The sequence below is a fragment of the Suncus etruscus genome, chromosome 5 (genome assembly GCF_024139225.1).
Source record: "Suncus etruscus isolate mSunEtr1 chromosome 5, mSunEtr1.pri.cur, whole genome shotgun sequence".
Lineage (NCBI taxonomy): Eukaryota > Metazoa > Chordata > Mammalia > Eulipotyphla > Soricidae > Suncus > Suncus etruscus.
The window spans coordinates 117110854-117135005 of record NC_064852.1 but is presented as its reverse complement, the minus strand read 5'-3'; the positions used below and the strand labels follow the sequence as shown (position 1 = coordinate 117135005).

General features: G+C 39.1%; 2 protein-coding genes across 2 annotated transcripts in view; both read left to right on the top strand.

Moving 5' to 3' along the window:
• NOP58 (NOP58 ribonucleoprotein) overlaps positions 1–24152 on the top strand; it is a 507450-nt gene that overhangs the window by 9842 nt on the left and 473456 nt on the right. The gene's annotated exons all lie outside the window — the stretch shown is intronic.
• Positions 1–24152, top strand: part of CDK15 (cyclin dependent kinase 15) — a 117512-nt gene that overhangs the window by 58739 nt on the left and 34621 nt on the right. The window contains exons 9-10 of the mRNA XM_049773341.1: positions 10922–11015; positions 20072–20135. Of these exons, the coding sequence (XP_049629298.1) occupies positions 10922–11015; positions 20072–20135 (158 nt within the window). The remainder of the gene's footprint in view (positions 1–10921; positions 11016–20071; positions 20136–24152) is intronic.

The window sequence follows — 24152 nt, the reverse complement described above, 5'->3', positions numbered from 1 at the left end:
TTATTTGTTCCATTATTATGGTTGTTTGTGCATTAAAACCCAAAGTAGAAATAGAACAATAGACACCTCTCACAGAGTTGACTGAATTAAATTTAGTCTCTTTATTTTCAGCCTAATTGTTAAATATTGGGTGTTCGCATTGAGATGCCTCTTACTCCCAGTCTTCTTTTTTTTTCTTTTCAGAAATAAAGAAAAGGAATTATGGGAATTCTAATTGAGAAAGGGCAAAAAAGGGGAAGAAGTATCTTATTGTTTGGGACTTTTCAGTGCCAGAGGGACAAACTGAATGAATGCCTTTGTAGGAGGCAGGTGACAGCAGGCAAGCCTGAGAGTCTTTGTCTTAAAGAAATAAAATTCTAACATAATGCAAGAGCCTCAGGTGACAGTGGGTGGCTCAGAGAAAACCTTAGATTCTGGGGGCTGAACACACGGGGCACAACCATTATCCCCAACACTGTCAACCAGCACAGTTTACCTCCAAACATTTTTTTCTCTTAATTTCTTGTAAACCATCAAAATTTCTATCTGCAACTTCAGCAAGTAAAAGTTCACTGTTTTGGGCCTGGAGAGATAGCACAGCGGCGTTTGCCTTGCAAGCAGCCGATCCAGGACCAAAGGTGGTTGGTTCGAATCCCAGTGTCCCATATGGTCCCCCGTGCCTGCCAGGAGCTATTTCTGAGCAGACAGCCAGGAGTAACCCCTGAGCACCGCCGGGTGTGGCCCAAAAACAAAAAAAACAAAACAAAACAAAAAGTTCACTGTTTTAAGGATGATTACTTTGTTTGGACTTATTTAGTATTGTGCTAAAGCATACATAATATTTAATATTTTAATCACACAGCACATCTTCAGATAATTTCCAGATACTCTGAACTCATGACATAGTAGCTTCCTCCCTGCATTTCACCTATTCATCCTCTGAGAACATTGACTCCACTTTCTATCACTCTGAATTTGCTATTTATTTGGATTCAGGTAGCTGCTAGTTTCAACAACACAGGAAGTTTTCCCTTCCAGAGAATCATCACAGCTAGATTGATGAATGTAAACTTTTACACATACAGAGTGGCCCAGGGAGAAACATGTAGTAAGGGCCCACGACCACCTGCTTACATACTGTTCAGAACCAATTTCAAGAGGGAAGAATAACATATGGATTCATTTCTCCCTCACGCTTTTTTATATGTTCCTTGCACCTCCTCAAATACTAACACCCCTGAGATGCGTTCAGTCCCCTGAGATTGCCTAAGGAATCTTTCTCTCTCTTGTGGAAGAATTTGTTCATGCACAGAATAGAGAAAAGGTGAGTAAGAGAGCCAGAAAAGGCAAGAAACTTGTAAGATGCTTCCTTGAACTTGACTGAAGACCCACAGTTGGAGCAGTCAAATGACCCAGCGCATTGCTCCTTTCTGGAAGGATTTGCTGTTTGAAGCCATCTGGCTTTTTTCCACAGCATGTGAAGTTCCCCTTCATCTCCAAGAGCTGCCCCAAGGGTACCTCCATAGAGCAGAAATCCTCTGAGAAGCCCAAAGATATGGAAGGTAAGAAGAGCCACAGGAATGAAGATTTAAGAACAAAACAGAGGAATAAAAGGAAATAGGAACTGGTTCCCCCATCTGAACCTGAATGTTCAGAATATTGAAAATGTTTGCTTAAGGCTGGTTTGGTCTGGGGAAGGCAGAATACATGATAGCCATATCACGTGCATTCTTAAGTTTAAGAAACAAAGAAAAAAAAATAAAATCGCTCTGAAGAACAGATGAAAAAAATAGGAAGATGAATTGTATCGTTTTAAAAACCAATGCCCATGCCTAGGAAACATCTTTCATCTTTCTGACTCGAGATCCACTGATATATTTTCTTACTGCTGCATTGATGTTTATGGCACTTACTGATATCCCAGGCAGTGAAACAGGTGAATTAGGAATTGTCTGACTTGTATTTTAAGTGTGTCTCCATATGCATACATGCATACAGGCACACACACACACACACACACACATTCTCCTTCTATAAGTATGCTTTGATTCTAGCTAACTTAGACAAGGAAGCTTTTCACCTGTCCTTCAAACCAGTTTTAAAAGGAAACATGTAAAGGAATGAACATACAACTGCAAAGGGAGAATTTCCATCAGAGAATTGTATTTTGTTGTGTAACACAAACACCTGAGTTATTTTGTAATATTTATACAAGACCCTTAGTGTTCAACTTTCTCCAATTTATTATATATCATTTATTTATTGACATCTTCTTAGGATTGTATGACATAAAGGACAGGAAGAAATTGTAAAACAAAGAAATTTCTCCTTGGTTCCCCACAGCTCTTATATCAAAACATAGCAAAATGCAACACACTTGTTCTAAACAATGGAATTCTTTGAGGAGAGAAAAAAAAAATGAACCTATAGAATGAAACATGGGAATAACTCTGTTTTGGGATACTGTCTAAGTGCTCCAGTATTTCAGCATGCTTGTGAGCACCTAGGGTTTCTAGAAATTATTAAAGTACCATAAGAGGGCTGATTCAAGTCTTTAAAAATGTACTATAAAAGAACATTTCTATTTCAATTTTATAAATGAATCAAACATATATATTTTATACACATGTGACCACACATGCACGAGTAAATACTTGTTACACTATATGTTGTACATGTATATATGTATATTCATGTCACAGTACAGTGCATATTGGACACAGGAAGACTATTCAATATATTTTTTGTTTGTTTTGTTTTGGGGCCATATACTTTGTGATGCTCAGGGCTTACTCCTGGTTCTGCCCTCAGGAATTATTTCTGGTGGTGCTGGGGGACCATATGGAATGCTGGAGATCGAACCCAAGTAGGCTTGCATGCAAGGCAAGTGCCCTGTCCACCCTATTATCTCTCCAGGTCAATAATGAATTTTCTTTTTGGTTTTAGAAATGTCATAAATATTTTATTAATTTTTATTAGATTATATTAGGTATAGTTACAAATTAGTTATAGGGTTTTTATTTTAATTTTTATTTTGACCATATTAGCTTACATATCTTTCACAGTAGTATTTTAGGTACATATTAACATTGAATCAGGGGAATACCATCACCAAATTTGTTCTCCCCCACCCCTGTTCCCTTCCTTGCAACCCATATCCCCCACCGTCACCCCCCTGGGCTGCTAGAGTAAGTGGTCCCCTCTGTGTCTGGCTTACTATTAGTGATCATACATCTGTTTGGTCCTGGTACCCTCCCTTGTTTCCCCCTCTATTTGAGAGGTGGAGCTAGGTAGTTCGAGTTATGTGGTTTTGTTTGAAGGAAAGAAAAGCAATAGAATGGGGAAAAAAAATCTAATAAGCTGAAAATGGGCAGAGTCCTTCTAGAGGCTTTCAACCTCAGTTTGAGAGAGGACAGGAAAAAGGTAATTGAAACACCACAACAATACAGAAAGAAATATCAAATAAAATACCCAGTGAGCACTATAGCAATAAAGAGAAGCACCACACAATAGTCTCGATCCTGAAATCAAACCAGGCCGAAGTGCAAAAAGAAAGATAAAGATAAAATAAAATAAAATTGGAGACATCAACTTCAATATCTACACCAAAATAAAGAAGTAAAAAAATCAATCAATCAATCAATATATATGTGGATAAAAGGATTATTTTGTGCTATTTTTTTCTTTTTCCCCCTGCATAGGCATAGTAACTATCGGGAACATTATAGAGGGAATTCCCTTGGCCTAGGAGATACAGGGTTTCTCTACCCCTGAAGTATACTGTCATGGGATTAACTATAGATTCCTTGCATGATCATTTACGCTCCCCTCAGTGCTTTTGTGGTGTATGGAAGACTTCTGCTTCATCATGGATGGTAAAATCAGACCTCTGTATCTAGAGATCTTGGTGTCTGTACAGCTCAAGGAATGAAGTTTTTCTTTGTGGTTCTAGCAGTTCTGCTTCTTCAGTGTCGTTTTAATCCATCTTCTGTAGTTGATGGTCTTGGTCTTTATGCTGCTCCTAGGATGGAGCCTGGGATAGAGTCTTTCCTTATGTTTCCCCGTTCAGTTGAGAGTGTTTCAGTCAGACCTCTGGAATTGGAGATCTTGTTTGTTGAACAGATCCTAGACCAAAACCTAGGCTAGAGCCTAGGTTGTTGTTGTTGTTGTTGTTGTTGTTGTTGTTGTTGGTTCCAGAATGCGTACTGTCCAGTCCTAGTTGTAACAACCAATCATCTGTAGATAGCGATCTTGGCTTTTGCACAGATCAAAGGGTGACATGTCTCTGATTTTGTCTTATCGTTGACTGGTTATAGGGTTTTTTGTTTGTTTTTTTTTCTGGTTTTTGGGCCACACCCGGCAGTGCTCAGGGGTTACTCCTGGCTGTCTGCTCAGAAATAGCTCCTGGCAGGCACGGGAGACCATATGGGACATCGGGATTCGAACCAACCACCTTTGGTCCTGGATCGGCTGCTTGCAAGGCAAACGCCGCTGTGCTATCTCTCCGGGTATAGGATTTTTTTAATGGTAAATTTTTTTATAACAATGGCCTTTCTTACTTGGCTCATTTTATAGTTACTAGCAACCAGAGTAATTTTGAACCATTATACAGTTTTTGTTTCATTTGTCATTTCTCTCTATATATATCTATAATATTTATAAGAATATGTATATATGCTTTCATGTAATACCTGGTGACCTGCCTGATGGGACTTGTGGGGACCATATGGTGTCCTGGGGATCAAACCTGAATCAAGGTTTGTGCAAGGCAGGCCTCCTATCTGCTGTGTTATCTCTCTAGTCCCAATTTTCCATATACTGTTTAATTTATGGCTTTAATATCTGTTCTCTTTTTTTTTTTTTGGTTTTTGGGCCACACCCGGCGGTGCTCAGGGGTTACTCCTGGCTGTCTGCTCAGAAATAGCTCCTGGCAGGCATGGGGGACCATATGGGACACTGGGATTCGAAGCAACCACCTTTGGTCCTGGATTGGCTGCTTGCTAGGCAAACGCCGCTGTGCTATCTCTCCGGGGCCCCTAATATCTGTTCTCTTAAAGAGAAGGAGCTTTCAAAAAGATCACGGATATTTATAAATGAGCTGATGGGCCAGAGATAAAAGTCAATGGGCTAAGTGCAGGCCTTGCATTCAGGAGGCCCAGAGTTTTACCCCTGGACCCACATTCCCCACCTCCAACCCCACCCAGCACTGGCAGTGATCACTGAGTATTAAGCTGGGCATAGTTCCTGACCACTGCCAGTTGTGATTTCAACCCCTCTCCCAAATAAAAATAAATACAAGCCAATAAGAAACTTTAAAGTAAAAAAAATAAAACTGGAAAGAGAGCTCAGTGGGATAAATGCATGCATGCAGGAAGTCTGAGTTTGATTCTGGGGTGACTGCTGGAAATGACTCCCATGCCCTTGACCACCACCAGATGTGGCCCTCAAACAAAATAATAAAATAAAATTCACCTCATGATACTTTTCACCAGATTCCTTTTTATGTTTTAACTATTCACAAGATTTTAGAGATACATATGTTGAATTAAAGTTTTTGTATCAAATATCAAGATATATCATACTTTTATCTTTTTTTTTTTTTTTTTTTTTTGGTTTTTGGGTCATATCTGGTGGCTCTCAGGGGTTACTCCTGGATCTCCACTCAGAAATCACTCCTGGTGAACTCAGGGGACCATATGGGATGCTGGAGATTGAACATGGGTTAGCCATGTGTAAGGCAAATACCTATTTGCTGTACTATCACTCTGGCCCTTATTTATCTTATACCTTTTTTTAAAGCAATAATCCAGAGCAATAGCACAGTGGGTAGGACATTTGCTTTGCAGGTGGCTGACACTGGTTGGATCTCTGGCATCCCATATGGTCCCCTGAACCTGCCAGGAGTAACCTCTGAACACCACAGAGTGTGGCCAAAAACAAACAAACAAACAAACAAACAAAAAGCAGTTGAAATAAAATACAGTGGTCAACCCTAATCAACCTTTCTTTTTCTTTCTTTTTAACCTTTCTTTTTCTTTATTGTTTTATATTTTGATTTTTAGGCCACACCCACCTGTGCCTAAGGGCTTACTCTAGGTTCTGTGCTCAAGGACCACTCATGACTGTGCTCAAGGGAAGATGCCTGGGATTGAAATGGGATCAACTGTGTGCGAGTTAAATGCTTATCCTCTACTGTGGACTTACCCTTGTGGCGACACAGAACCAAAAAAGTGGTGATGAACATGACATATTGTTTGAGGAAGAAAAATAAAATGACCTGTGAAATTTAGTCAGATTGCATATTATATGCATATATATAATTATAATTCTAAGAATAAAATTGTATTTTTAAAATAATAGAATTATGCCAAATATAAAAATATAAAATTAAGATTTTTATTCAATAAAACAATTTTTAATCTCTTTTGACATAAGATATAGTTAAATTTCAATCTTTCTTATAATACATACTCTGTTCCCAGACCAGACATAAAAGTTATTTTCAAACATGTTATCAAAAAATCTATTTATTTCATACAATTTAAAACAAATTAAAAACATGTTATAGCCAGATTGCAGAGGTAAAAATGATTATATGTAATATGCATACTATTAAGAACTATATTTTAAGTGACTTAGTAATAAATCTTTAATACTATGGTGATCTAAAATAAAAGGTTTCATTTAAATATTCTTTATCATGCCGTACAAAAATGTCAAGATGATGAAGGAAGCTTGCAAAATTATGTGTGTGGCGAAAGAGATTTGGAGTTTAAGTTTCTGACTATAGGGATAATCTTTGTAATCAGTCACCTGAACTATTTTTATCACTCAGAAAGACTTAAAAGAATAAAATTGTACATTATTAGTAAAATAAATCTTACTCCTTACTGTCTCCCAGGAATTATCCTTTGGTTCAACTGCCTAGAAAAGAAAATTTATGTTTCTTGCCCTTTCAAATCTTATTGCACATATGCACATTCTTGATCCAATAGCCTCCATGACAGCTAACCAGGGTTGTCAGGCCATGACCATTGTGACATGTTACCTGTGTACATGTGTGAACATCAGATGTGTCCACATCAAAACTTGTAGATCTTGGAATCAGGTCTGTCAAGAAAAGCTTACAGGCAAAAGTTTTTCTCCCCCTTCTTCGTTTAATCCCAGGAACCAGACAATTGTGGAGGGGGAATGAATCAGACATGTTTAGCAATATTCCTTAAACAGGAGTCAAAAGTCAGATAACTACATAATTGCAAGTTCTGCTTAGAAGCAGCACCGGTGACTTAATTCCATGATGGGTAATTTGAAGAGATGCTGCGTCATCAGGTTTCCAAGAAAGGACCAGTTCGTGGAGAGACTAGACAGGCCTCAGAGTATCAGAGTCAGATGCTAAGTATGAGAGGATTTTAAGAATACTTCATCCATGGCCCGGAGAGATAGCACAGCAGCGTTTGCTTTGCAAGCAGCCGATCCAGGACCAAAGGTGGTTGGTTCAAATCCCACTGTCCCATATGGTCTCCCGTGCCTGCCAGGAGCTATTTCTGAGCAAACAGCCAGAAGTAACCCCTGAGCACTGCCGGGTGTGGGCCCCCCCCCCCAAAAAAAAAAAAAGAATACTTCAGCCAAGCTATTTCACTTAGTGTTCCATTTTTTAATATACAATTAGGATAAAAATAATTTATCTGCAAATAGATTCAAGGAAATATTCTGATCATGTCAACTTTTTTTGTTTGTTTGTTTTTGGATCCTTCTGCATGCAAGGCAAACACCCTATCTCCATGCTATCTCTCCAGCCCCTGTTCATGTCAACTTAATGTGAAGGCTTTTTGTTTTCTTCTTAATAGTCCAGAAAATAATGGTGCTTGTTATAATGATGGCATCTGAGAGCCCTTGAACGAGCATTTTCAGTTGGGGAGTCACAGCTTCACCCTCTCTTTTTAGAAAGTGAATAGTTGATAAGCTCGAATAAGTTCAAATATTTCCGATTGTCACTCTGTCTCCTAAATCTGGTTGCATTCCATCTAAACTGATAGCTGCAAGCAGACTCTGGTTTCACAGAGGGATTTCTGTTTGCCCAAACCATTTTTATTTTTATTTATTTAAACTTTTTTTGTTTTTGTCTTTAGGCCACAGCTGGCCATGCTCAGGGGTTACTCCTGGCTCTGTGCTCCTGGCAGGCTCAGGGAACCATATGGGATGCTGGGAATTGAATTCAGGTCTATCCTGGGTCAGTGTGTGCAAGACAAACGCCCTGCTGCTGTGCTATCTCTCCAGCCCCTATTTAAACATTTTTGTATTGAGGCACCATACTTTACAAAATTATTCATGACTGAGTTTAGGCATACTGAGTTTCAACACCAGTCACTTCACCAGTACTCACTTCTCTCTACAGGTGTCCCCAGTTTCCTTCTCAGCCTGCCTTTATGTCAAGAAACTTCTCATTTCCTTTTAGGCACTGTGTTTACAATGCTATTATCACAATGTTGTTACAAAATTGCAATATCACAATGGTTGTAGATATGGTTATATTATTATTACAATATTGCAATATTATGTTTTATATATGGTTATAATATTGTTATGATATTATAATATTACAAAGTTGCATGTATGGTTTCAGATATTATACTTTAACACCTTCCAGCATGCCACCACTCCAGAAAGACCTATTTTCTCCTCCACTGTCATAGTGCTCACCTCTTGGCCCGCAGTAGGATGCGTCCTACTAAAAACCAGTTTCTTCTGTTCTTCATTCTATTGCTTTTAGGCATTTGTTATTCTCCTACTATGTTTCTTTATGTCCTACATAGACCGATCATTTTGTATATGTCCCTCTCCCTCAAACTTTATATAACATGATACTTTTCAGATCCATCCACATAGCACCAAATTGCATAATTTTCTCTCTTCTTTTTCACAGTCATGTAGTATTCCATTGTGTAGATGTACCATAATTTCTTTAGCCAGTCATCTGTTCTTAAATATTGGGGTTGCTTCAAAATCTTGATTATTGTGAATAGTTCTATAATGGACATAGGAATGCAAACATCTTTTCTACGTTGTGTTTTTGGATCCTTGAGGTATATTCCAAGATGTGGGGTTCCTGCATCGTCTAAAAAGTCAATTCATAGCTGTTTGAGAAGTGTCCATATTACTTTCCAAAATGCTGGACTCATCAACAACAGTGAATGAGGGTCGCTTTTCCCCCCACATCCAGGCCAACACCAGTTATTTTATTCTTTTTGATGTGTGCTTGTCTCCCTGGCAGGAGTTGATAATGCATTGTTGTTTTGATTTGCATTTTCCTGATGATTAGTAATATAAACTATTTTTTCATATGATGTTTTGGCCATTTGTATGTCTTTTTTGAGGGAGTTTCTGTTCATTTCTTCTATTTTTGATAGTGTTGGATTTTTTTTTTCTTCTTATAAAGTTCTACCAGTGCTTTATGCATCCTTTATCAGACAAAGCAAATATTTTCTCCCAGTATGTGTCTCTGATTATCATTTCCTTTGAGGTGCAGAAGTTTCTTTTTTGGTGGGGAGGTTTGGGTTTTTGAGTCACACCCGGCAGCGCTCAGGTGTGTTCCTGGTTCCACGCTCAGAAATCACTCCTGGCAGGTCGGGGACCATATGTGATGCCAGGACTCGAACCAATGACCTTCTGCATGAAAGGCAAACAACTTACCTCCATGCTCTCTCTCCGGCCCCAGAAGTTTCTTAATTTAATGCAATCTCATTTGTTTATTTTTGCTTCCTCTTGCTTGGCCGGTGATGTTGATTCCTTAAAGAAGCCTTTAGCTTCAGTGTCATGGAAAATTCTGTCTATGTTTCTCTCAGTGTAGTTTATGGACTTAGGTGTAATACTGAGGTCTTCAATCCACTGTTTATCTTTTGTGCAGGGTGTTAAAAGGAGGTATGCATTCTTTTGTTTGTTTTGCATGTGCCAGCCAGTTTTCCCAGCACCACTTGTGCATGAAACTTTCTTTGCCACATTATACTTTTTGCTTCTTTATTGAAATAAACTAACCTGCGGATATGTCTTTGGATTCTCAAGTCTGTTCCACTAATCTGAGGGCCTGTCTTTATTCCATTCCATGCTGTTTTAATTACTAGAGCTTTATAGTACAATTTGAAGTTGGAGAAAGCAGTGCCTCCTATCTCCACTCCTAAATCCCCAGGACTGATTTGGCTATATGTTGGGGATGGTGGTGTGAATTTTTGTTTCTTTGAAAAATGTCACATGTATTCTTATAGAGACTGCTAATGCTTCAGGAAGTGCTGCCACTTTGACAATGTTTATCCTCTTTATTCATGTGTGTTTCCGATTCTTATTTTATTTCTTTCACTCCTTGTGTTAAGCTCATTTCGAGGTATTTTATTTATTCTTGCTTTGTTTTGGGGCCACACTTGGCAATGCTCGTGAGTTGTTCCTTGCTCTGCACTCGGGATCACTTTTGGTTCAGGGGATTATATAGGATGCTGAGAATCAAGCCTGAGCATCCTGCATGCAAGGCAAATGTTCTACCTGTAGCACTATCACTTTGGCCCTGGTATTTAATTTCTGAGGTACAATTGTGAATGAAATTTAAAAATAATTCTCTTTCTCTTCTATTTCACTGTATATAGAAAAGACATGGATTTTTGCATGTTGATTTTGTAGCTTGCCACTTTATAAATCTATTGTTTTTAGGGTCATTTTTGGAGAGTCCTGAGAGTTTTCTAAGTATAGCATCATGTCATCCACAATAGTGAGCATTTCTTCCCTATCTGGATGTCCTCAATATCTCTTTCTTGCTAAGCCATTTTTAATAGCATGTGACCCTTATTCCCCAACATATTTATTAGGAGGAGAAATATTTGCTGCCCAAATGTGATTTGAGTTTTATTTGTACTGACTTCCTTGATTGCTTCGGATTGACTCTGGTTCTCCTTACTAGGGGTGCAGGCTGCATTTTCATTGAAATGTTCCAGGGCCAACCTTTATTTCCTGGGGTGTCCAGCATCTTGGAACAGCTGGAGAAGATCTGGGAGGTAAGGGAAAAATGTTTTGGCTTTTCCACTGTGGAGAAGCTTGTATCCTCTCTTAAACACCTCTCACTTCTCATGCTTCTCTAAATTCCTTTTAATCAAAACTGGTTTTGGAGAGAGGGAGGGCAGGCAGGCAGAAAGACAGAGTGAGACACAGAAGGACACATACAGAAATTTTTCCTAGGAAGAAAATTTATCTGCATTTCAAACCTTGAACAAAATTTCTTTCTGAGACAATAAAGTAGTCCATCTGCTTTCAGACACGAACTACATTGGACTGGAGAGAGCTCCGTGAGCTGAGCACAGGCTTTTATGCAGAAAGCCAAGGTTCAACCACATGGTGCCTTTAGGCAAGCAGGATTGACTAATCTGGAAATAGCCCCTGAGCAACCCTGGGTGTGATCAAAAATTAAGGTTCCTGAAACTAACATTGACTATAGTCAATGACTATGGCCAATGGAGCACCTTGGGAATGAGTGTCCAGAACCCTTTCTGTCCATTTGAAGCCCAAGAACGCATCTGCCTCTATTCTAATTGCTCCATGTCCCCGGGTACTTTCTGCCTTCACCACTTAACTGGCTGCTCTATGTCACTCCCAGTCCTACTATCTATTTGGTGCTGGCTTTTGTCAAATAAATATGAGGCAAAATTTTTACAGAGCCCTCATCAGACCAAGATTCTCTGTTGGTGGGAGGGATTGGAATGCTATTTAAAGAGTGTGTGTGTGTGTGTGTGTGTGTGTGTGTGTGTGTTCACGAGCATGTGTGTGATACCAGCCAGTACAGTCAGGATCTCACACATGCAGCGAAAGTGCTTGACTGCTGAGCTATATCATTAGCTCCTCAAATCAAATTATTATTTTTTTTGGCCACACCTTGCAATGCTCAGGGGTTACTCCTGGTTCTATGCTCAGGAATCACTCCTGGTAGAGCACTTGAGATGAAATACTGGGGATTGATCCTGGGCCAGCTGTACATGGCAAATGCCCTATCTGCTGTACTATCACTCTGGCCCCACCGAATTCTTTCTTTTTGGGGTGGAGGGTATCTCCCAAGCAGTGCTCTAGTGATTCAGTGACCCCTCCTAGTGTTTCTCTGTGATCCACCTGGCAGTTCATTGCAAGAGCCCAAGGCTGGGGTGCTACTTGTCCTTCCCTGCTGGAGTTAACGCAGGCCAGGCCATCCTGGAGGTGTTTGGGCATACAAAACTGCATCTAGCAATACTCCCTGTACCATGCAGTGCTGGATATTGAACCTAATTGGATGACTGCATGCAAGTCTTGTGCCTTAACCCCTGGACTATCTCAGGCCCTCCCAAAATCATGTAAATGGTTTGATTCCTTTATTCATTATTACCTCATTTCCCTATGATGCCCCCCCCCTTTTTTGCTAGATTCCTTGTTCTTGTACCTTGTACTGTTTGTTGGTATTTAGCTTGGATTTGAGCTGATTTTAAAATTTTTTTAAATTTTGCTGAAACATAGCTAATATAAAATTGACCATTCTAACTATTCTAAGTATATAGTTTATTGGCATAAATACATTTATACTCCTGTATAGCCATCACTATCATTTATTCCAAAACTCTACACCATCCCTAACATCCCTAACAGATGCTCTGTACTCCTCATCTGTCCTCCTTCTTACCCCTGCTCATTTGGCTCTACATTTTGTTTCAGTAATCTTTATGTAAGGTAATCTTCCTGTAAGTAATCTTCATGTAAGCTCATGTAAGGAGAATCTTGTAGATTTTGTCTTCCATAGCTGGCTTATTTCAGTGATGGTTATCTATGGTATAGATTATGTTAAATACTTTATTATTATTATTATTATTATTATTATTATTATTATTATTATTATTTTGCAGAGGGTGTGGGGGGTCACAACCAGTGGTACTCAAGTGGTATTCCTGGCTCTATGCTCATGGAACTATATGTGGTGCCAAGGTGGCAACTTCTGCAGTTCCATGCAGGGCAAGTATCATACCTCCTACCTTATCTTTGAGCTCTGAAGAGAAAGGGGATCATTGCCTGTTATTGTTCATTTTGCTTCTTCTCAAGTTTGCTTGCTTCAAGAAGACATCTAGAGAACTCCCTTGCAGTAAAGAGCTCCCCTACAATATTTTGAGATGGAGTGGGTGATGTACGGGTGAGGAAACTTGTCTTCTTTCAAGCTTTCTTTTTCTTTTTAAAAATAAATTTTAAAATTATTTCGGGGGGTCATAGAAGGAGTTCAGTAAGTAGGGCATTTGCCTTGCCTGCAGCTGACCCTGGTTCAAACCCCATTACCTTATATATTTCCCTGAGCCCTGCCAGGAGTGATTCCTGAGTACAGAGTTAGGAATAACCCCTGAGCATTTCTGGCTGTGGCCCCCAAACAAAAATATGCATGTATATATATATATATATACACATGTGCATATATGTATGCATATATATGTTTGGTATATATGCATACATATATGCATACATATATGCACATGTGTATATATATATATATACATGCATATTTTTGTTTGGGGGCCACAGCCAGAAATGCTCAGGGGTTATTCCTAGCTCTGTACTCAGGAATCACCCAGTGGCTTATTCCTGAATCAAAGATCACTCTGGGGGACCATATGGGATACCAGGGAATCAAATCCAGGCCAGCTATGTGCAAGGCGTGCAAGGCATGCAAGGCATGCACCTACCCACTGTGTTCTAGCCCCTTTTGATGGTTTTAATCTTCCCCTCCCTCCATTTTTTCCTCTGTCTAGTTAAGTCACAACATTTGTTGTTGTTTTGGTTTTTGGACCACATCTGGTGGTACTCAGTGGTTACTTCTGACTCTGAGCTCAAAAATTACTCCTGGTAGTGCTTGCAGAACCATAAGGGAAGCCAGGGATTGAACCCGAGTCAACCATATGCAAGGCAAATGCCCTACCTGCTGTGCTATCTTTCTAACCCCCATGTGAGAACATTTTTATTTTCAAATTGCATTCCCATTATGGAGCCCTTTATTAATTTCTTTTGAAGTTGAGCTTATCTTTAATATCCACATAAAGGTAAAGAAAATTCTTAGAGAATGTTTGTAGAAAAGGAAAATATTTAGTTGCCAAAGTAAAGGTCATTGGCTCACCTCTATGAAGAAATTGCACCAGAAGCAGAGCATGGGTATAGGGTATAGGGAAAGAAAACAATTCTGTGCAAATCAGTCTAGTGCTACACACTTATGACCCAGAAAGCAACATCTTCTGGCTAAAATAAAATGTTTTGTGAGGTTAAGACACCTTATAGAGATCAATCACTATCATTACATTTTTTTTTTGAAACATTGTGGGTATTATAGTCCAACATAGAGAAAAATATATTGGAATGCCTTAACCAACTTAAATAAGTTTTCAAGCCAAAAAGACTATTTCTCAGAACTCTCCAGCATGACAGATAAATGCTGTCTCCAAACAGCATTATGCATCTGTAACATCATTTAAACTGAAAGGAGCTTAATAGAATGGTGTGGAGAACAATCTGGCTTTGGATTCTATTCCCTTCCTTGCTAAATGAACTTGAAAAAGACATGAAGGAGCCAGAGAGGTAGTACAGCTGCGTGCAAGGCAGGAACCTTACCCACTGCTTGCAAGTCAAATGCCTTTGCACAGAACCAACCTGGGTTCAATCCCTAGTATTCCATATGGTCTCCAGAGCACTCCCAGTAGTAATTCCTGAGTGTAGGTCCTGAAGAACCCCTGAGCATTGCCAGGCGTAGCATTTCAAAAAGAGACATGTAGTACCTCTGAGTTTCAGTTTTATTTGTTTAATTGGGCTGGAGAGAATGACTCTTTAACCTTGCTCTGAGAATTCAGAAAATCCAATACATAATAAGTTCTATATACCAAAAATACTCAATTAATGAATTGTTGCTATTTAATTATTGTAGATAATAGGTACATCATTTCTATAGATATAGGTCAGTAGTCTCACTGCTAACAGCTTTTTCTACTACTTAACCCCCGTGTTTTTCTCTTTCACAGAGTATAACAACTGTTGCTCATAATAGATGAAGCACTCTTAGAAATGCCTATAGATCACCTAGAAGTAACTTTTTACACATTTGAAAGGCTTTTCCTACTCATTTCTTCAGGAAGCAATACTTGGGGGACACTCATCTACCTTACTCTGAAAGTTCTTAAAATAATTTATAAGGTGTGGGAAAAAGGAGAAACTAGGGAAAAACATGTGATCTGTGCTGCTATGTGTTGTTAAGCCTAGAGGAGGTGATGGGTGAATATATGTGAAACAAACCCAAAGTGGTGTGTGTGTGTGTGTGTGTATGTGTGTGTGTGTATGTGTGTGTGTAAAAGGCTGAATGTGTACGTAGTTAACTACCCATAGTAATATTGAAGTAAGTGTGTTATTAGACTCTTTTAAAAAGATGTCTTTAAACTGAATGCTTTGCATTACCTACTATTTTAAAAATCATTATGCTATTAAAAACAAGCATTGTACATTTCTTTGTATTGAGCACATCACTCAGCAGACTAGTCAGCACTGGTTTAAATTTCTAAAACTGACCTTGGTGACCAACAGTGGCCATCTGAAGGATATTTAAGTTAACTCAGTAAGTGGAAGAATCTGGACTTGACTCTGGACAGAAAATTTCAATGCAGGAGTGATACAGCAAAAACAAACATGTCTTAACAAATCAGTCCCACAAGCTCCGCCCGGGGAAGCCATCCTCCTTTCTGCCATTATCCTCATTACACGGCAAGAGATCAAAGAGCCTTTATTTTGACATTTATGACAACTCATTACAAATCTAAAGCAAGTAAACATATTAGAAATAACAACACTGGCCTGAAATTAAAAGATGTGTGCTCTGAATCCCTTTCTAGCTTCAGATAATAAGGTGGAACACATTATGTAGTCAACATCCTTAGGTTTCCAGACCCTTGCATTGTATTTGATTTTCTGAGTCCACGAAGTTGTGACTTCTTTCACTACGGTGTCAAATGACACCATACATACATATATTATAAACTGTGAGGGAAAAGGGAACCTAGAAAAAAGCATATATATTCTATATAATAACCTTAGAGTATTTAAAAAATCACTATTTGTAATCATAATATTATTTTCTGTTCAGTAGATATCTTCCACCCCATACCCCATCCTGTGAGCTATTTCTCAAACTTGTAGATGTGTGTAGTTCATGGTTGGCCTTCAGTCTGTCCTGCTCAAGGAGAGATTTCTAGTTCTGTGCCGGGTAGGTAGGCTTGATGGGCACCAGCAAGTCAGGTTCAGTAGGTCTCATTGTCCCCTGTTTCTGTCCAAAAAAATAGAGAATGCACTTTTATTCTCACATTTGTAATTCCACACTCTGAGGCTGAAGTCACCACAGAGAGCACAGAGTTGACTTCATCACAAGCAACTTGAATTTTTAAAGAGACCAGAAATAGACCCTGAATTTATGTGTTACTAAATATGCTCTACACAGATTGAAATAGGAAGTTATTTTGGGCTCTCAGTATTTGATGGAGAAATTGTTTCTTTGTAAGCAATGGATTTATCTACTTTTCCTAAAGTGTAAGCACGATTTTCTTTCACAGAAATTCAGAGATCTCACACTGAGGAATAAAGACGTAATAAAAAGTCTTTTTTTTTGGGTCACACCAGTGGCGCTCGGGGCTCAAAAATCACTCCTGGCAGGCTCGGGGAATATATGGGAGCCAGGATTTAAACCACAGTCTGTCCTGAATCAGCTGTGTGCAAGGAGCAATTTCAGAGTGCAGAGCCAGGAGTAACCCCTGAGCACCGCTGAGTGTGATCCAAAAACAAACAAACAAAACAAACAAACAAAAAGATACAACAGCAGATTATTTTATTCTGCTCTCAGGGATCACTTCTGGCTGTGCTGGGGGTGCCATCTGGGGTTAGGATTAGCACTTGCACCCTCAGCACAGCCAGAAGTGATCCCTGAGAGCAGTCAGGAGAAACACACTTTGTATCTTCCTCGTACCTCTGTGTGGCTCAAACACAAACAAACAAAAAAAGCAATAAGAAGTCTTAATTTTGTTTTCAATTCTCTTTTGAAACGAACATCTATGTACGCACTGATGAATTTTAAAGAAATTAATTTTGGGGTAAGTTTTTTTTTTTTTTTGTAAAGCAAATGATCCCTGAGGCAATCCTAAAATCAGAATAAAATAACTGAGCAAACTTTAAAACCATTAATCAAAATACCTTCAGTTTTCATTCCAAGAAAGGCAGATAAATAGTCCCTTTAGCTCCCTGTGGTTTCATACATCGCACTCACTAGCTGTCTTTTAAGAGTCTTTAGGGAGAGAATAAATCAACAATTTTTGGTCTTAAGTTTCCCAGAGAATTAAGTAGAGATTTAATAATTTTTCTCATGTGAAAAAGAATTCAACAACTTTCCAATAGAAACTGAGTATCCTATTTCCAAATAAAGCATACTGAATTCTTATTTAAACTTTAAATTAAAAAAAAGTTTGAACAACCAAACTTAAAAGGTTAGCATAATATTTCAGGAATTTTTGTAGCTTTAATTAAACGTAATTCAAATCTGTTGGCTCTAGGTTAAACGAACTTTTATGCAAAGCAACGAACAATTCAGGAAACATCTACCTTAAAGAAAAGGATATATATAGTTCCTTTGTAGCTTTCTTATTGTCCTTCTTCTTTTTTGTTCACTGTGTTGTCACCAACAGAAGACTATGGGTACATGTGAACTACACCCAATTATTCACAGGCACATCTGTGCAAATGCTTAAGATGGTAGGTCAAAGAGAATTAGCTTCCCATCCTCTGACCTTCCGCCACAAAAGAAGAATTAGTTCAGTTGGTTTTTCAAAATGGATTCCTGGATTCTTCATGTTCCCTCAGGCTCAGGGAGGTTCATAGGGAGAGTCAATAATCCTCTCAGCAGCTTTTCAGTTTGTTTAGGGAATGGATCAAAGAAAGAAGATTTTATTGGGCGGAGGACTTTCTTCATTATATATGGCAAAGTAGTAATCCAGTGTCTTTTGTTGAAGAACAAACTGGTCTGACACCACAAAGTATGCCTCTCAGCTGGAATCCTAGTCAGCAAGCCCAGAGATCTAAGAGTCTGAATTCCTTGTCGATTATGATCAGTTGTTGTTGGGCAGTTGAGTTTTTGCCATCACAAATGGGCTGGCATCTATAGCAAGCATTTTACAAATGGGCTTTCACAAGAGATGCTTTCTAGAAGAGACATATTGAGATGTGCTTCAAACAAGAACTCTATGGCTGGGCTTTCATGGAACTAACCATTGTTTTTCTTACTTTTCACAAATTAATGTTATTATAAGATTAGAAAAAATGACCATTGATTGGGCTTTTATGATCATCTTAAATGAATAGCAAGGCGATGCCTATTAGGGAACACACAAAAACTATAACCATCTCAAATCTGAAATACTTTGGCTTTGTGTTCCAAAGACCAATGTTCATGTTAATTAAAATCTAGAGATTCAGCCGAGGATGTTGCTCAGCAGTAGAACACTCACTTGTCCTGCTTGTGTGAGACCTTGGTTTCATCCCTGGCAGCCCCAAAACAAATGAGAGTGTCAGTTTATGATTACAAAATAAAAGGGTGCTCTTTTTCAAGCGAGGCTATTCCTATTACAATGTATAAACTTAAAACAAAGTACCATTGTCTAGGCTGCAAGCCACAGAGAAAACAAGCAGTGGAGTTGAATTTGGTAAAAAGGACTAAAATTAGGTTGCTGTGGGAATCATTTTTAGCCAAACTTCTGCTGCCTAAAGGTCAGTCATCTGAATTCTTTTAAATTAGAGCACTTCAGGGAACAGCTGAATGGCCAGCTGAATGCATCATTTTAAATCATTAATATATAATAAAATCATTTATATCATTGACTAATATATATATTAATATATACATTTGCATATACACATGCATATATATAGATATCTATATGCATTATCACCATAACCTTATTTCTAACTCCAGCTACAATATAGCTTCCCAATGATATGATATTATATAGTAGAGGTAAGGATGAAAATACAGGACTTTAAGCATGATTGTATGATCTGCCTCAGAATGACAAGGGAATTCGTGAAGCTAAAAGCTCTGAGCCTGTGTATTAGAGCTCTCCAGAAAAACATCCCATGGCACTTATATGGAGATACATGAGTATAGAAGAGAAAACTTGACTATAGAATTTGGCTCATGTGGTTGTAGAGGCTGAGATGTATTGCTGAGAAGTCAGGGAATCTGAAAGACCAGTCATATAATCCAGTCTCAGACTGAAGACCTGAGCACCAGGGGTCTGATGTCTGAGAGCAGAAGGAAACCATCCCAGCTCAGGAAGAGAGAATTTGCTTTGATTTTGTCTCATTGCTGTGCTGTTGTTCTATTTATGCCTTTAATGACCCTGATGATGCCAGCTTTTCTTGGTGAGGGCAGATCTCTTCACTCAGTTTATAAGTCAAACACCAGCCTCTTCTGGAAAAACTTTTTACGGAAGCCAGAGAGAAGGTACATTTGTCTTGCATGCAACTAAACCAAGTTCAATCGCTGGCACTACATAGGGTCCCATGAACACTGCCAGGATTGTCCCTGAATATATAGCCAGGTGTGGCATACCAAATAAAAAACCAAAGATACAAAAACAACAACAACAACAACAACTTTATAGACACCAATAAATATGTTTGTTTTGTGTTGCAGGGGGAAATCAAACCCAGAGTCTCATACATTCAAGTCAAGTGCTCTTCCACTGAATCATGTTCTGGTCCCCAACTACCAAAATAATGTTTCACTAATTATCAGGGCATCCCATAGCCCAGCCAAGCTGACACATACTTATCCATCAGAGAACCCTAGGAATGTACTGTAGTTTGGGCATGAAACTGCCAATGACCAACACTAACATTTCTTTCTTTCACTTTTCCATCAGTGTCAAGTGATCCCACCTCCAACCTCTCAGTTATTCCTGATTCAGGCCTATTTATCTCTCTCTCCACCTTCTTTGCCTTATGCCTCAGTCTCTCTTTCTTTGACTTTTTTTTTTTATAGGTGTTAGGAGTTCCTACAGAGGATACCTGGCCTGGAGTTTCCAAGCTACCTAACTACAATCCAGGTAATATTAATTTGAGCTTCTGAATACTTTGAGAATTAGCTTTGAGAACATGGGGAAAAGCCTAAGGTTTTTCTATTGCTCTTTCAATATCCAAGATAGGTCTATTCATCTAGTTCCCTGATAGATTAGCGATTCAACCAGTTCTCTACCTTTGTAAAACACACATAGCAAATAGAGTAGGAGTTTTGAAGAAGCATAAGTTGTGATCTCCATATACATTTACAAAGGTTCCATTAGCCCCTTCCCAGTCAACATAAAAAAAAAAACTAAAAGGGTCAGAGACATAGGTCTGTGGTAGACATAGGTCTGTGCCTCTATGTATAAAGTTCTGGGTTCAGTCCCAGCCCTCTGACATCCCCCCACCATAAACTATTTAAAGGTAGTCTCAATTTGGAGTGCTGTGACCATAATACAGTTGCTTGATAGATTGATGTGCCTTGTAAAGCTTAGAAAGGAACTTAATACAAGAGAAGTTGAGACTTATTATGCTTAGGCTGGGTAAGATATTGCTTGATCATAAAAGCACTTATTGCTTTTAGGTTGACCACTCTTTCTTCCCAGAGTGACTCATGGGGTTGGGTTTGTAAGTATTGGAAGAGTTTTATTTTATTTTATTTTTTTCAGAATGAAAACTGAGAAATGGTCTGATAAATAGTCCCTAGGCTGTGTGAAAAGGGGTCAGTTTACCCAGCAGTCCAAGCAAAGCTGTGACATGAAAAGTAGACAGACAAGCAGTGAACTACCACACCTAAGGCTCAACCTCACTCCTTGTCATGTGGTAGCTGAACTCTTGCTATCAGAATCAAAGAGGAGATAATAATGTCACACTGTGCGTGATTGTTGTTTTTACCTTTGGTATCCATTTATCCTGGAATGATTTTATGAGTAAAGCACTTGCCTCATATGTATGAGCCCTTGAATTGGGAAGAAAGGAAGAAAGGAAGGAGGAAGGAAGGAAGGAAGGAAGGAAGGAAGGAAGGAAGGAAGGAAGGAAGGAAGGAAGGAAGGAAGGAAGGAAAGAAGGAAGGAAGGAAGGAAGGAAGGGAGGGAGGGAGGGAGGGAGGGAGGGAGGAATAAAGAGGGAGTAAGAAGGGAAGGGTGAAGAGAAGGGAGAATATGAAAGGAATGAAAGAAAGGGGAAGAAAAGAGAAGACAGAGGGAAGAAGAAAGGAAGACAAAAGGAAGGAAGGAAGTAAAAAAAGGAAGAAAAATTATAGGGGAATTAAAGAGAAAAAATTAAAGACTATCTTTTCTCCATCACCTAATTCCTTAGCTTAAACAGCTAGACATAGAACACAGATGAAACTTGGGTTACATTATAGAATGAGGGTTTTGATAGCAAATTGAAAGAAGTTAGGTAAAAAATATAAGCTTCCAATTGTAACATAAATAGGAAATCAACATATTTGTAATCATTTACCATATGTAAATCAAATTATCATACTTTATGCTTATCAATTATTTACCAATAAAATTGGAATAAAAAATGCAAAATAAAACTAGCTATACCTAGAGATCAGGCACCTTGAGATGATCGGAATTATGGAAATGCTATTGATTACAAGATAAAACAAGTGTAAAGTCATCTCAGCAACTCTGAAGATGATAAGCTATATTGCTGTATGGTTACAGATGTATCTGTTCTACTTTCTGTTTTGTTTTGAGGGTCATACCTGGCAGTGCTTAGGCTTCCTCCTGGATCTGTGCTCAGGGATCACTTCTGGTGGTATTCAGAAGACCATATACAATTGTTGGGATCAAACCCAGATCAGTTGCATGCAAAGCAAACCCCTTACCCATTAGACTTGCTCTCATTCCAAGTTCTAACTATTTTGGTTGAGGCTATCATTTGACAAAAATGCTACTTCTGACATATAGATTATTTGAGCCCCCTTTCCCTTTATTTCTGCACTAGAGAGAAGAATTGGTCTCTTGTGAAGGTCATGGATCTGTCTGCACTAGACAGACGCTCTTTTATTTCCCCTGCCTGAGAGATGGATTTCCCCATATCCATGAACATGGGACTCAGTCACTCTAACACAGATATAAGTACCAATCTAATATGATAGATGATCTGTTGCAAAAAACTTGGATGTTGCCAATACAAACTAGTTTGGCCCACATGGTCTGTCCTGCCAAGCTTCAGCTGTGTAGGTTTCAGGTTCATTCAGGGAACACACAGTGATCCTTTACACAGAATACCTTAGTGAGAGCAATAATGATAGAGAGTTGGCCAAATACTTCCCCACTGGTTTCTGAACTAAATAAGATAACTTGCTTCCAATAAAGCAGTGTAAATAGAGCAACTAGGTTCCAAAGAAACTGAGAAATGCATGACACTTGTCCTTTTGCTGTAGTTTCAAAGTAGTGTGCAAAAGTTTAGCTACAAAGAGGAGTCTCCAGGCTCAGCATCCATAAGATTTTTTTTTTTAAACTGGGCTTTGCTTTTATACTGAATATTTCATTTAATTCAAGTAAATGAAACATTCTCAAGCATCTACTATCCATCAGGGGCCGTTTTAAGTTCTGCCTACACAGATGGATTCAGTATGTTCTTGGATCTCTAAGAACTTGGCTTTGTTTTCATTTGTCCATATTCTTTCACCAGTGCCCCTTTCTCCTGGGGCCCACATTTTGAACCCTGCTGCTGTGGACTTGGGCAGTGTGCAGCTGTGGGTTGGGTAAAGCTTACAGAAGAGAACTGTTATTTCAGCCACAGTGGAGATGGCTAAGCCAGTATTTGCTGGACTTTTTTTTTGTTGTTGTTGTTTGCTTGGTTGGATTTGGGGCCCTGACAGTGCTCAGGACTTACACTTGGCTCCTCACTCAAGGATTACTCTTGGTGGAGCTCAGGGGATCATATAGGAGCCAGGGATTACACATGGTTCAGTCACATGTGAGGCAAACACTCTGCCCTCTGTACTATCTCTCCAGTCCCTCGCTGGACAATCTGAAAGTTCATCATTGAAGGGTTTGGATGCAGTGAGGCTGCAGACTCAGTGCTAAGGACTATGCATTCAGTGTCACCTACTTCTGAATTGTGGGATATGTCAGGAATCAGAAGTTCCTTGTAGCTAGTGGGCTACCACAACCCTGTCTTCCCTCAAGAACAGCTGCTGCCACTTCCACACACTTCCACACACTTGAGCTGCAGTGCTTCTCAAATAGTGGGGCACGCCCCCCTCCAGGGGGACCCGAAGCTCGGTAAAGGGGGGTGTTTTTGACCTCGGCAAACACTGTCAAAAAAAGCTAAGCCCCTGTGTTTCTGACTCGAGCTGAGAGTTGCTGTGTCCTGCTTCAAACCCCGCTTCAAAAAGCTATGCATTGCAAAATGTGCTCATTGTAGCCATTAATCCAGATATAACCTCTGATTAAAAAATCAGCTCAAAAAAAAATCAGCTCAAATTATTTTTATGTATTTTTGTTTTGCAGGTTAAAGTTTTTTTTTTAATAAAGATACTATTTACATTCGTGCGGGGGGGGCATGAAAAATGTTTTCTTCTTCCTAGGGGGGCATGACAGAAAATAATTGAGAAGCACTGAGCTACAGTGATTAAGGAAATAGGAGAGTACTGGGAGCCAGTACCTGTCCCAGAAGGGACTGTTCACCTCATGCTGCCTAAGATTCTCATTCCTTCCCTTTCATTCCAAGTTGGGGGGAGAATCCATAGACTTCAACTGCAGCTGCATGTGGAGGAAGCTAGAGAGACACACTAAGAGAACCAGCCAGTGGCATCTCTGTCTACTCGCTCTGTCATATCCAGGCTTTGTCTGCTCCTCACTGTGTCTAGGACAATCAGGCATTTTCTGATCCTACAGGCTTTTATGCAAAAATAAATAAATAAAAACAAGTAAACAAATAAAAACCCTCTGATAAAAACCCTCTGCTGACCCAGCTATCTAGGTGCCTCATCTATTTTTGGGGGTTGCAAGTGAAAGGGGCTGTATGTTTCTTTACTTTCCTTCTACCCTTCCTTCTTTCCTTTTATTTCCTCCCTCTTTCCCCCCTTCTTTCTT